Source organism: Fukomys damarensis, unplaced genomic scaffold (genome assembly GCF_012274545.1).
Source record: "Fukomys damarensis isolate Sample0158 unplaced genomic scaffold, DMR_v1.0_HiC HiC_scaffold_14, whole genome shotgun sequence".
Classification (NCBI taxonomy): domain Eukaryota; kingdom Metazoa; phylum Chordata; class Mammalia; order Rodentia; family Bathyergidae; genus Fukomys; species Fukomys damarensis.
In genome coordinates this window covers 69,567,641-69,583,009 of record NW_022900926.1, presented here as the reverse complement: position 1 = coordinate 69,583,009, position 15,369 = coordinate 69,567,641, and the positions used below count along the sequence as shown (strand labels likewise).

The window sequence follows — 15,369 nt, the reverse complement described above, 5'->3', positions numbered from 1 at the left end:
ACAAGTGAAGCCATGTGTTGTATGTCCAAAACCACCAAAGTCAGTAAAATTAAAAGATTTTTTTTATGCCAGCCCCACATTCCACTTTTCAAAAAATTTTTAATCTTTTAAAAAATAGAAAAAATAGAAATAAGGGTATATCTTTCTGAGGAAAGCTATAGTACATACATAATTATTGTTCTTTATGTTTTAAAAAATATTTAATAACAAATCCACTAATGAACACATGCACTATTACCTGTACATAGTAAAAATTCATTCAGGACAAAAAGATTTACAATGAAAGGTAAGCTTTCTTTGCACTACTAGTTCCCTTCTGCAAAGGCAGTAGTAATTCTACACTTTGTATGTCTCTTTGCATGCCACTGTGTTCAGCTGTCTTGATTTTTAGAAGACTAAGAATTATAGTTGAGATTTTTATTAACATAAGAACATGTGTGCAGTGCAATTTTTATTACATATCAGTGAAAATGCACATAGTGAAGATATGGTACTTGATGCCATAGTATTTTTTCCAAGAAAATCTATGATTTTAAAGATGTGTCTTGTGTATGTAAAAGTCTAAATTTTAGTAGTCCTTAAGTGATAGCAAATTAATAGGTAGAAACTTTAAACTGAAAAAAAAAATCTCTTTAAACTACAGGTACAACTGAGGTTAACTGTGTAAAAGTAAAAAGTAACACATTCTTATTTGAGTGTACAGCCACTTGGACTAGTCATTTGCTTTTTTGGGCAGAAATTGAGAGGTGATACATACATATTTAAGTACTGTAGTTTTAAGAAATGTCATTGAGAATACATGTGCGTCTTTATAGCAGCACAATTTATAATAGCTAAATCTTACGTACTCTAAACACCTATCAGCAGATGAATGAATAAAGAAAATGTGGTAATGTACACAATGGAGTACTACTCTGCCTTAGAGAAAGATAAACTTCAGGATTTCATAGGTAAATGGGTGCACCTTGAGACTATGCTACTCAGTGAAATAAGTCAGACACACAAACTTAAATATCACATGGTTTCTTTCTCATTACTCTTCATACACACACATACATCATACATATGTGTGTGTGTGTGTGTGTATGGAGAAGGAGAGAGTAAAATAAAAGACAAGCAGGGAAGCAGGGAGATCTTTTTTAAATGGATAGAAGAACAAGAGATGGAGGTGGTAAGGGAGCAAAGAGATAGAAAAAGAAATGATGAAAAAAACTGAAAATAGAGCTTTTGCAAATGGAAAAGGGACCAAGAGCTGGAAGGAACATAGAGGAAGAGGAGGGATAGGAGCCAAAAAAAAAAGATGTATTGCATACATATACCAACTCCCTACAATAAATGTAATCATGATAACTAATAAAAAATAAATTCAAAAAATGAATCTTCAAGGAATTATAGCACAGATTATTTTTAATAAAAATGTGAGTTGATGTAATCAAATCTTGAAAGTAAAAATCAGTTTTAATGTGTGGTGTATTACATTTGTGACTTTGTCTTTTATGGACATTTTTTGTTTTTTATATGTATCTCTTTAGAGTTTTAGTGAAGTGTACTTCTTTAAGAATGCATGTCTCAAAAATTTTTTAAGATAATTTTTATTTTCTCTCGTAGATACAAAACCTTACCCTAATCAGTGTGGAGTTACATGCTCGAACTAGACGGGACTTAGAACCAGATCCTGAGTTTGACCCAATCTGTGCTCTCTTCTACTGTATCTCATCTGATACTCCACTGCCAGATACAGAAAAAACAGAACTCACAGGTGTAATAGTGATTGATAAAGATAAGACAGTCTCTGGTCAAGGTATTGTTCATTTTTCTTAAGGATATACCTTCCCACTCTGGGATGCATCTTTCAGCAAGGAGAATTTTTGTGCTAGTCTCCTTTCTAAATGTTTACTTAGGAGTAGGAAGCTCTAGGCAACCTTTTTCTTGATTCATTATTTTTTGCTTGACTTGTTAAAAAAAATCAGAAGTAGGTTGGGGATGGTAGAGCACTTGTCTAGCATGTGCCAGGCACTGGGTTCAATGTTTTTTTTTGGTTTATTGAGACAGGGTCTCACTATGTGGTTGAGACTGACCTGGAACTCACTATGTAGCCCAAGCTGGTCTCGAACTCACAGTGATCCTCCTGCCTTAGCCTTCCAAGTGCTAGGATTATAGGCGTGCGCCACCATGCCCAGCCCTTGGTTCAATCCTAAGCAAAATCTGAAGCAGTTTCTAATTAGCATATATAATTTGATCTAAATATTATTTTATACTGTTCATACAGAATCCAGACAATTATGTAGACATGGATAGACTTCTTATGTTTGCATATGCAGGATTTCTCTTTGCTTTAGGAGATTCAATTACAGTTAGTTAATTTGCAACAGCTTTTTAAGATGCATTCTAACTTTGTATATATCTCTTTCAAAATACAATTTTGATTCAGTTTCTTCATATAGTATACTAATTCAGCATTTTAGAAAATGCATTTCTTTGTAGTTTTAAATGGTGTCTATTACAAAATAAACTCAGTGTACCTAGAAAGACGTCTTTGAGCACAAAACAAAACTATACAAACGCTTGAAGTTTAATCACTGTTGTTCTTGAAATGGATTATACTAGCTGGCACAAACCAATCATTGAATCCTTATGAATTTTTCAGGGTGTAACTTTGGTTGTTTCAATTTAGCTATGATGGGAAATTTTACATCATGGAAATAGCACTGAAAAGCAGGACCTTGTTTTGGCCCAGCCCCCTTGGAAGAGATGGTTGTTGAATATTTCCAGCAAACCAGTGATTAAAACATTCTCTTTTAAGCAAAGCTGTTTCCACTAGAAAAACCTAACATAGAAACAAAGTAATAAAATTTTTTTACAGGGAATATATCATTATATGGGGAATTTTGTGAATATAGACCTTTTAGGAGAATAACTGAAAATATGAAATTTGAATTTTTAGTCATATGTCAAATTAAAAAACATTTTAAGAAAATTTTCAAGAAATTGAATTGTATTTTTTGTTTTAGTTTGAAAATTTCAATAGCATACTTTCAAAAGTAAGGATTAATGTTACTTTTTTATAATGGTTTTATTATATAATACAATATATATGACCAACATTTTGTTTATTTCTTAGATATCAGATATCAGTCCCCATTACTTATTAGATCTGGAATAACAGGATTAGAAGTTACCTATGCTGCTGATGAGAAGGCGCTTTTTCAAGAAATTACAAATATAATAAAGAGGTATTATATTTTCTTATTTTTAAGCCTTTATTTGTTCAGTCTTTTCACACTGTTGCAGATAATATAGATGATTGAATGAGGGAAAAAGAAAACTATTTCCTTTTTCCTTGAAAGTAGAGGATTATCTTTAGAATGATTTTATACTCAAGTCCCCTACCACCATTTCCATTAGATAAGGGATAAGGAAAACAATATTCCTTAATTCTGAGATTAATGAGCCACATAAAGAAAAATATTTGCTCAGTCTCATAACTTCCTAGCTGAATTTTAGGATGATTTTCCTGTGCTACTCAAATAATGGGGGAATCAAAATCAAAGCTAGCCATGTGGCAAATGCCTGTAATCACACCATCTTGGGAGGCTGAGGCAGGAGGTTTGAGCTCCATCTGGGCAACTTAGTGACTTGGTGAGACCCTGTACAAAATAAAATACAAATTTAGGAAGAAAAGGTCCAAAGGTGAATTGGGAGGGGTAGGGAAAAGGGAAAAGAGAAAGGAATAAATATGAGAAAAAGATAAAACAGAAACAAAACCTTTGTAAACATGGTGGTGTTGAAGGGATGGCAGGAGAATGGGGGAAAAATAAGAACTAAATTATATCATGTAAAGGGTACAGATTGCCAATGATAAATGTCATCATACTGTATGCCTAAAATGTACCAGTAAACTTAATGAATAAAAAAGGATAAGGGTTACTTTCTCCAGCACCACATGTACTAAAAAGGGATAAGGATGTAGCACAGGCCCTGGATTGAATCCTCAGGACTTAAAAAAAAAAAAAAAAAATAGGACCAGGGATTTAGCTCAGCGTTTCCACTGCCTGCCTTGCAAGCACAAGGTCCCAAGTTTGATCCCGGGTACCAAAAGAAAGTAAAGGGTAGTACACGTTAATGCCTGTTCTGAGTCACTTTTACCACCAAGGAGCCAAATGAGTTGGTGCTTTAATGTGTGTATTAAAATTCTTCAAATCTCCCATGCCTGATCATCCGTAGAGGCACTTGATACTTCTGCCCTAATTCCTCAAATGTAGCCATTACACAATTTTACAGGAAGGTATACTGGATGTAGAGGTTTATCATCTTTGCCCTAAGAAGAGTATTATGTTAGAAGACTAAGCAGGGGTATTAGGATACTTCTCTTTTCTCACCCATTCTTGGTTTCATTTCTGGGTAGGTACTTTATTGTTGCTTACTGCTTTGCTTTTTCTTGCTTCTCTATGATCATACCTCAATCTTGCTCTTTTTCACATAATTATCAGCCATGTGTCACTCTCTACAAAAATATATTTTTATGTTGGTTAGTGAAAATATCCATTTGGTTGTTTTATTAATCAATTAGCATTTATTAAATTAAGCCATTTTCTCAAAATGTTTGGCCCTATTTATAAAGAGAAAAGCATATAAATAGTATTTACATTATCTTTCTCTCTTAACAGTGTTGAGTGCTACTTTGCAAGTCTGTGGTGTAACTATAGATCATAAGCAGATTATATTAAAATTGATATTATTTAATATACTTTCACAGGGCCTTTAGTAAAGAGTAAATAAAAAGGATGTTTTTGGAAAGGTTTGTCCATAGGTCTTTTTTATATCAGGCACTTAAATACTTCAGAATTAAAAATAAAACACTTTCATGACATTATAATTTTTGTTGACCAAGCCAAAGCCATACTTACTTGAAGAAAGTAGCTATCAAAGTATAACAAAATAGTAGCAAACCATTTCTGAAGTATAGGCTTGGTGATGTGATCATAATCCATTGTTACACCAAAGAATGGAATAATAGAGTGGCCATAAATAGCAATAATTAGTATGATCTAATACTGCAGTCATTGGTCAACCTCAGGATATTGATATAATTTGGGCAAGCTACATATCCCACAGTGAGTCATTATGTAAAATTCAAATTGTTTAATTTTGGTAATAATTTCACTCTGCATTTGAGCATTTATAAAGAATACAAAAGTCAAATAAATTTTGAAGTTTGTTAGAGCTACTATATTTTTTGCTCTCAAAAGTTTTAACTATCATCAGTTTCCCACGATTTTCTCTTTGAAATAAATCATGTTTATTTTCCCTCATACATTAGCCAAGCATTTCTTCATGATAATCACAACATAGATGTTCTAAGAGGAGCCACACAGGCTGCTTCTGAGTTGGATGCAGGTTGTCATTCCAGCCTTACTAATATAACTCTGTGACCACAATGAGTACATTTTTCTCTTACATGCTAATGCTTACCTTCCCCACATTAATCTCACTCTATTAATACTTCAGTATGTCATTAGACTGAGTCATATATCTCTTAAGTTGAGAGGACAAACTTGTCATTACTTATCCTTTGTGAAAATGAAGTCATTCTAAAATTAAGAAAAACAGTGCTTTCATTTTAATTCTTAGCATTAAAACATTTAGGGCAACTGGATAAAGAAGATGTGGTTTGTCTATAAAATGGAATAGTTAGCCGTAAAGAATGAGAAATTAGATTGATTTATAGGAAAACGGATACATATTGAGGATATACTCGTAAGTGAAATAAATAAGTCACAAATGTGTAAATACTGAATAGTTTCTCTGGTGTGAAAAACTATAATAGTACATAAGATCCTAATGAGATCACTGACAATGTGAAATAGAAAAGGGCTAAAGGTATAGGGAAAGTGGGAAGGGTAGGGGAAAGGTAATAAGGGAAAAGATGAAAAAATGGAAATAAAGTGTAAATGGGGAGGAGAGGAGGGGGTGAAGGGAGGGGAGGTATAAGGGGAAAAAATGAGAACCAAGACCTGTCATGTAAAGGTCCAAGATCCCAATAATGAATGTAACTGTACTGTATACCTAAAATGTACCAATAACCAAAAAAAAAAAAAAAAAAAAAAAAAAAATTAAGGGGAATCAACCTGTTAGGGTTAGAAGGAAAAATGGCAACAAAATGAGCTAGAGGATATTTTTCCAAATACCATAATTACACATGGCCTCCTACTTCACCCTCCCTTACCCTCATTGTAGTCTCAGTCATAGTCTCACTCAAATAATTCACCCTGCTTCCCACCCATCAGCCTCTTTCCCAAATCATATAAAACGTACAATCTTAGTAAAACTAAAGTAATTCAAATCGAGTACTCCAACCACCCATTGTTTTTGTAGGCTCCACTGAATCATCCCTTTACCATCTGAAAACCATTATAAATTTTTTAATGTTTTCCCTCATTTTTTTAGGTATGATCCTGATATTCTGCTAGGATATGAGATTCAGATGCATTCCTGGGGCTATCTCTTACAAAGGGCTGCTGCCTTAAGTGTTGACTTATGTCAGATGATCTCTCGTGTGCCAGGTATGTAGAGTTGTGAACATTTTGTGAAAATACAGAGCAAATTATAAAGTAGATAAAGACAAAAATGTTTAAAAAGTGCTATTGGTGTAGTTCACTTTTAACACTAAATTATGTTGTACAGCTCCATTATAGTACTATATAAAAATCAAGAAAAGCAAAAGGAAAAATTCCCAGTTCTGTTGCTATATATATTAGTACATTTGTTAAGGTTTCCCCCCCCACTTTCAGTCTTTTATATATATATATATATCTTTTAAAATACAACTTTTTTTATATCATACATTCATTTTTATTATGCTTCCTTCATCTGGCATGCTATCATAAGTATTTTCTTGCATTATGAAATAGTCTTTATAATCTTTATGATAATGCATAACATTTTTTTAATATTTGATATGCCATAATTTTTATTCCATTTCTCTGGTTCTATTTTTTGTCTTTTGGCTAGTAAGGAAGGACAAGAAGAAGAGGAATATTAAAGTTAACTAATTGTTGATTTTAATTTGAATATCGGGCTGAAATAATTGCATGAATTTTGAAGGTTATTGCCAATGGTTTAATTCAATATGAAGAGGGGCAGTAATAATACTGATACCAAAATTACTTTATAAAGCACATTTTAAAGGTATATTTTCTTTATAACTACAAATTTTTAATGAATTTGTCTCAAAAACTCACTACAAGTCTGACCAGAAGAAAATAACACATACTTTGGGAGGCTGAAAGACCAAATACAAAATTAACAAAATTAATCATAAAGACCGCCTTGGAGAGGTTATGACTTCAATAAAAATGTCTCAAATGTTGGTAAATTTTAGTGGTAACATTGAAGTTGTAAAATTCAAGGACAGTTTGAGCTTTGGAAAAGCTTAGATTAAAAAGCCAGAGGTACTTTTTTAGTTGGTTGTTTTATGTAACAGGAATATATCACATTTTTCATTATCTTTTGGGATGGGCTTCTAAATACTTGGGACAGGCAACACTAGTGTTCATATGCACTTGTTAATTACTTTAATCAGTTATAACCGTTAAGTCATGGAACTTGGATAAGAAGAGTGATGGAAACCTCATGTCCTGTCTTGGGAATGTAGCTCAGTGTTAAAGTGCTTGCCTAGTAGGCCCAAGGCCCTAGAATCAATCCCCTGCACCACAGAGAATTTAGAAAGCTCATGTCCTTTCAAAAGCACCAAAACTTTTTGAGACAGCACAGTGCCATAGGAAAGATATGATTAAAGAGTAGTGGTTAGCACAGATTGTAGAGAAAAAATTGCTAGGTACAGATCTGGTCTATGTGATATTAAGGAAATTGACCATTCCACGCCTCAGTTTATTCACCTGTAAAATGGAGACAATAACAGAATTTTTAGGATGATTGGAAAGTACTTAGAACTGTGGCTGAGAACAGAAAACATATGTGTGTTTTTGCCAAGTGAAAAAAACAGCTTTTAAATATTATCTCTCTAACATTAAAAAAAGAAATAGAGTTGGGTGAGTATACATGGCCTTTGGAGTGAGGTAACCTTGGTTTAAAATATTAGTTCTAGGGCCATGGATGTAGCTCAGTGGTGCCACTGCCTGCCTCTCAAGTGCAAGGTCCCGAGTTCGATCCCTGGTACCAAAATAATAATAATAATAATAAAAAAAATAATAATTCTAAAAAATAATTAGTTCTTACTGTATAACTGAGGGCAAGATCTGTTCCTTAATAGAATTTTGCATAATGCAAGATAAAACTTACAGTTGCTGCATTAAAATAAAAAATGTTAAAGTCCCTAGAACATAATAGATGTACAATATTATTCCACAGGCACCAATGAACAACATTTACCTATACCTAGGATTATATAGGAGAAACATTTTTTAATTTCTATTCTAGGTACAATCACCTAAAAAATTAGACTCAGACCAAGTGAAGTGATACATACCTGTAAGCTAGCTATATAGAAGTCGGAGCCTGAAAGATCACAAATTGAACTTAGTGAGACCCTGACTCAAAAAATAAAATGAACTAAGATATGTCATTGTCAATAGTAGAACATCCCTGGCTTCTGTTTCCACTATGAGAATAAAAGAAAAGGAATTAGGGGATGGAAAAGGGGGAAAAAGAAAGAGAAACTAGACTCAGAACTCTATTTGCTAAGAGGAATTCTTCATGTATTTCCTCATATGTAGTTAAGAGAATTTTATCCTGAATTTGAAACATCATTATTTGATGTCACCAAATTTTCAGTGAATTATTTCAGTTAAAAGCTATCGTTTTTGGGCTGGGGATTTAGCTCAGTGATGCTGCTGCTTGCCTTGCAAATGCAAGGTCCCAAATTTGATCCCCAGTACCCCCCAAAAAAATCTACCATTTTTTTTTCAAGAAGTGACTTGTGTAATAATACTAAAACCAAACAAATGTTACAGCCTTACGTGTTTATAAAAGTCACAGCAGAGGCCAGAGATGTAGCTCAGAGGTGCTGCACCTGCCTGGAAAGCGCAACATCCTGAGTTCAATCCCCAGCACACAAAAAAAAGAGTCACAGCAAAAATTACCAGATTTAAAGAGAAGCAGGTTTATTATTTAAATATAGTCAGAATCCATAGCTTCTACATTGGCATTCAACCAATCACAGATCAAAAATACTCTTTTTTAAAAATAATACATGTGTACTAAACCTGTATGGACTTTTTTCTTGCCATTATCCTCTAAACAGTATCTATAACAGCCATTCATATTGTATTAGGTATTATAAGTAATTTAGAAATTATGTAGGTTTTATGCAAATACTAAGCCATTTTATATGAGGAGCTTTAGCCCCACATACTGTATTTTGGTATCTGCAGTGACTCCTAGAGAACCAACCCTTCACAAATAAATGAGGGATAACAGTATACAGTAAAGAGAAAAACTAAGAGTGTGTATTTTCAGATATATTTATTTCACAAAATTGTTTCATATTAAATTTTTTTTGTTTGTCAAAATAATGATTATTCTGAGTCCAAGATAAAATAGGCTATGAATTGCATTTCACCTTTAATTTTTACCACTCTCATTTTGTTTGAAAATTTGTTTGCTGTTAGTCCTGATATACTCTGCATTTGTTTCTATAGATGATAAAATTGAGAACAGATTTGCAGCTGAAAGAGATGACTATGGATCAGATACAATGAGTGAGATAAATATTGTTGGCCGAATTACACTAAATCTATGGAGAATTATGAGAAATGAGGTAAAAATATTTTGGAAATAAAGAGATTAGATTAATGTAACCATCATAGAGTATAGTATGACTTATGTAACTTTTCCTTTTTTTGTTGAGTTATTTTATTATGCTAGAGTTGTAAAACTTCTTTCTAAAATGCAAAACTAGAGGTGTTAGATACTGTTATTAATGATTTGAATGTTTTCTATTTGTGTCTGATTATCTAGAGCTATAATATGTTATATGTATTCAATATTGTATAATGTCATCATTTTTTGCACTTAAGGTGGGATAAATTCTGTTTGGCCTTTTTGATTTATTACAGTAAGAAAAATTTTGTATAGATTTAGGAAATAATTTCTCATACTAAGAATATTTAAATACTAGGAGAAATTAATCAGATAAATTGGGGAGACAGTGCTAAGAAACATTAATAACTATTCTTTTGAGAGACCAAGTAAGAACATTTTGGTTTAATGGTTTTAACAAACTATACCATTAATTTGCAGTCCTCTAGAGAAATGGTTCTTTTCATACACACAAAATAAGTGTAAGATCATGGACCAGAGATTTAGCTCAGTGGCACTACCTGCTTGTAAGTGCAAGGTCCTGAGTTCAATCCCTGGTACTGCAAAACAAAACAACAATAACAAAAAAATTGTAAGATTGTATGATATTCTACATAATACCTTCATCCTTGCAGTTGCTAGTTTCTCTTATTAAAATGTGAAAAGATACTAGATTTTGGATAATATTGGCTAGAGGAAACTCAGGTCAGTTCTACTTTTGAAACTTTGTCATTGTAGTTTTTGTTGTTCGCTAATTATTCGCTTTGATCATTTTGGCCTGGTGCTATTCTTTGGGTTCTTATTACATGATAAATCTATCAGATAAGGAAATGTATTCTTTATATGAAATTCAGATATCCCCATTTTCATCTTATTTCCTCTTTTACTGTAAGTCTGCAGTTACTAAAAATGTACATCATATGAATCTGCGTGAGGATGACGTAATCTTTTTGTATTCTTAAAATATCAGAGCACTAGTCACCAGTGACTTTAAAAATAATTCATACTAAAAAAAATTAAAAAATAAAAAAAATTCATACTGACATAGCATAGGGTATGAGAAATACAGAGATTGTGATATATCTTGGTATATATGTTCATATATATGTATGTATATATGTGTTGTATATTTTTCATTTAATCTGCAGACTGATATTGAGGTGAACACATGAATTAAATATATAAACACAGATATAAATTATTGAATATTAGTTTCAGGGGTCTTTTCATCCTTGAGCATCTAAAAGGCAAGACAAGTAAGTCAGAGTTAGTTTAAAAATCACAAATTAAGTTTCTTTTCAAAGCTTAGGGCCTTCTTTAATCATTACTAAAGCTTCAGGATCAAAGATTTTCTCTAATAGGAGGATGAGTATTATAACATTTCTGATTGTTATTTGTAAATATGAAAAACAACTATGAGAAAGTTATGAGTTAGGTAATTTACCCCTCTTTTCTAGATGACTCAGCTCAAATTGTCACTTTCTCTTCCTAATCTGAAATATTTTTGGAAGTTTTCATTAAATCCTGAATGAACTTTGGTGGAGCACTGTTTTGTATCTCAAGCTCTGGAATGTCAAGAGTTATGACAGAAGCTGACCTTGAGGTTTTTTTCTTCATGTTAGAGGCCCTCAAACTATGTGGTCTGGATTTGAATAGTTTCCGGGCTTCTTTCTATCTTTGTATTTTTATCTTAGTCTCCCTAAGGATACTTAGTTATTTCTAACTTCTATTGTTTTAAAATCTTTGTAGTTTGTTCTTACAAACTATTCTTTGTTTAAAATAATAAAAAAAATGCAGAAAAGTAAAATGCAAGTGAAATTCCTCTGCTTTAAATCATCTACTCAACAGTTGCACTTCCTAGATACAGTTTACAATGAAAAAAGGTTATGTTTGTTTCTGTGCCTAGTTTATTTCTTAGCGTAACTGTTATCACACTCCTATGTACCTCTGAACATGGAATTCCTGCTATTTCCACTGGACTTTGGATCTGTAGTGACAAACACATTGTTTCTTCCACAGTAACGTTATTTGGGTATTTGTTAACTGCTTGTTTAAATAAAGAATATATGACTTCCCAAGATTATACATAGGGGCCTTCTGAACTGTCAGTTTGAGACCTTTGAAGAATTTGTCAAATGGTTTAGAAACAGACATTCAATTTAGTGTGCATACTAGTCCACAGATGGGAGCTTGGCCTTTGGTAAAATGAAGTATATAGCTAGTTCCTTTGCTGTTAGATGCAGAGAGAATACTATATGGATACAAATGTTGTAGATGGACAGATGTGGTAGTGAGTCTGTGGAAGTTCTCTTGTGATTTTGTCTTGATTTCTCAGTTAACTAGGAATTACTGCTCTCAGCTAAGAATAAGGATTGTGGAGAGGCTTTTTGAAGAGTGTAGAATAGTTATCTAAGAGAATTTGAGAGTGAATAATTATGAAAATATAGTGTAATTGCTAGGTAGCATTAAAAGCCTATTTGAGATTTGCATCAGGAAATTAAAGTGATAGCTGCCAGCTATGTTCAGCTTCACAGATGGAGGTAAAGAATAACCGAGGTTATTTTTGACCATTGGACCAGTTTTTCTATTACCTTTGGGAACATAATTACTTATATGTTAACTCTACTCTCTAGATATCTGTCCCATATATTCTCTCATCATTTTCATCTCTTTACCCTCCCGTATGTGCATTGTAAGAAAGCTGTTCGGGTTTACTCTCCACCTAATTAACTTAATTTTTAGTATATCTTATCTGCTGTTTACTGTTTTCATTGTTTATTTCATTCTGTTGTGAGGGAGTTTTACCTTCCTCATCTAATCTATCTGTCTTTTTGCCTCATGCTATTGCCTTTTCTACCATTTTCCATCTTGTCTAAGTGTGTGTGCATGTGTGCAAATACTATGAAGTATGCTGCATTCCCATGCTGCTGTTGTGGAGATTTACATTGTACATAAAGTAAGACCAGTTGGGTTTACTACCTTAAGACAAGATTAGCAGTACTTTCTGGATTATATAAATGGAAAACTAAGTATCTTTTAATTATAATGTATTAAACAAATGCAAAGTGTTATTTGAAATGAACTGTTCCGTATGAGCCCAAACTGACCTATGAATACATTGAAATACCTGCCATTGTCTAAATTGCGTTTGTCTTGTGGGTATTTCTGAGACATGAAATAGCCTAGGCCCTTAAGGGTACATTGTATTAATTTAGGCTCTTTCCCATTATTCTTTTCCCACTAACACAGCTTTTACTTTTATATTTTGAAAATGGGAGGTATTTTCTTTTAATCTTTTGCTTTTGGAATGAAATTAAGTGGCTATATAATACCCATTCATTGGGAAGGGTAAGGGAAAGGTAATGAGGGAAAAGAAAAAATATGAGAAAATGAAAAAATGGAAATAAAGTGTTTGTAAATGGGGAATGGAGGAGCGGGTGAAGGGAGGGCAGGGACAAGGGGAAAAAAATGAGAGCCAAGACCTGTCGTGTAAAGGTATAAGATCCCAATAATGAATGTAACTGTACTGTATACCTAAAATGTACCAATAAACTCAATTAAAAAAATAAAGAAGTGAACATTCTAATAAAAAAACCCATTCATCGAGTCCTAGTGTCCTTAACAGTTCTTGAAAAGCAAATGAATGCTTGCCTTTTACTAATTACTCCGTTCTTGAATCTGCAATCCCACTTACCAGCACATCATCAAGAATTTAAAAGTAAGCATAGAAATAACAAAAAAAATTATTTTGCTTAACAGTGCTTCTGTCAGTATTTGTACTGGCGTAGTGCATAAAAACAATTCATAAGAATTGGAATATTTTGTGCTTGCTTCAGCAGCATATATACTAGAATTGGAATCTCTTAAATATTAAATATTTAAATCTCTTAAATATTACATGACCAAGGTGAATGTTACTAAGTCTGTTCTTTTCAATTACATATTAATTTGTTAATGACCATTTCTGTCTAGTAAACTAAACATACTAAGCAGCTGTCATATCTACTATGAAATGTTTAATAATGGTATTTTTAAACCAAATTTGCTACATAATTCTAAGCATTATTATAATGGTGCTTTTTTTGTTTTTGTTCTATATAGGTGGCTCTAACTAACTATACCTTTGAAAATGTGAGTTTTCACATTCTTCATCAGCGGTTTCCCCTCTTTACCTTTCGTGTCTTGTCAGATTGGTTTGATAACAAGACAGATCTATACAGGTAATGTTTTACAACTCTTTAAAAGTCAACGTTATTGAGGTATATGTCATCTGTAGTAATGCATACATCTAAAATGTATTGTTTAGTGACTTTGAAAATGTATTTACTCTGAAACCACTACTCCTGCTAGTGATAAAGGAACATATCTGCTATCCACAGAATTCCCTTATACAAATTTGTAGTAAGCCTACCCAAACTGTAGTCATCCAGGTAAATACTATTGCATTTCTTTTACTATAGATTACTTTTGCCTGTTCTAGAATTAGATCAAATGGAAATATTAATAATTTACCAGGGCCGGGGATTTAGCTCAGCGGTTCAGTGGCCTGCCTTGCAAGTGCAAAGATCTGAGTTCAATCCCCAGTTCCAAAAAAAAAAAATAATAATAATAATTTACCCTTTTGTCTAGCTTCTTTGAAGAAATGCCATATAATGTAGAGAGTGCCATGTTATATAAACTGTTGAGACTCAACATGTTGCATGTTCATTTTTATTACTCAGTGGTACTCAATTATATGAATATACCATAATTTATCCATTCACCTATTAGTAAACATCTGTGTGGTTTCTAGTTTGACACTACTAAGAATAAAACTATAATAAATATTTCTACCCATATCATTGCATGAGCATACATTTTCATTTCTCCAGGAGAGGAACTGCTGGGTAGCCACATGGTTAGTGTATGTTAACATTTTAAGAAATTGCCAATCTGTTTTCATTGGCAGTTCATCTCTTGCAAGTCTGCTGGAAATCTCTCAACCCTTATTTATCTGAAAATATTTTTATTTTACACCTTATTTTTGAATGATATTTTCACTGTCATTCTAGAGTTGAGCTTTGTTCTATTTTTGCTTCTGTTTCACTACTTTTTTTTTTCCTTTTTATTGAGTTTATTGGTACAATCTAGGTATACAATACAATTACATTCATCATTGGGATTCTGTACCTTTACATAATAGGTCTTGATTCTCATTTTTCCCCTTGTCCCTGCCCTCCCTCCCCACCCTCCCTATTTACAAACACTTTATTTCCATTTTTTCAGTTTCTCATATTTTTTCCTCTCCCTTATTACCTTTCCCCCACCCTTCCCACTTTCCCTACACCTTTAGCCCTTTACTTCCTATTTCACATTATTAATTATCTCATTAGGATCCTGTGTACTATTATAGTGTTTCACACCAAAGAAACTATTCAGTATTTCAGTTAAAGAAATCTCTGTATGAACATTAAAAATAGGGAATCCTAAAATAAAACTAAAAAGAAAAGTAAAAGAGAAAAGGCAATGATGTAACATTAAAATAATCCTTAATTCTGGAGATGAAAATGG

The 15,369-nt window shown here is 32.7% G+C and overlaps 1 protein-coding gene across 3 annotated transcripts in view; it reads left to right on the top strand.

Annotated features, from left to right (window-relative positions):
• Rev3l (REV3 like, DNA directed polymerase zeta catalytic subunit) overlaps positions 1-15,369 on the top strand; it is a 122,613-nt gene that overhangs the window by 60,226 nt on the left and 47,018 nt on the right. For all 3 annotated transcript variants that reach the window (XM_010630829.3, XM_010630830.3, XM_019208449.2), the window contains exons 16-20: positions 1,609-1,801; positions 3,122-3,233; positions 6,448-6,563; positions 9,660-9,778; positions 13,921-14,039. In XM_010630829.3, coding sequence (XP_010629131.1) covers positions 1,609-1,801; positions 3,122-3,233; positions 6,448-6,563; positions 9,660-9,778; positions 13,921-14,039 — 659 coding nt within the window. The remainder of the gene's footprint in view (positions 1-1,608; positions 1,802-3,121; positions 3,234-6,447; positions 6,564-9,659; positions 9,779-13,920; positions 14,040-15,369) is intronic.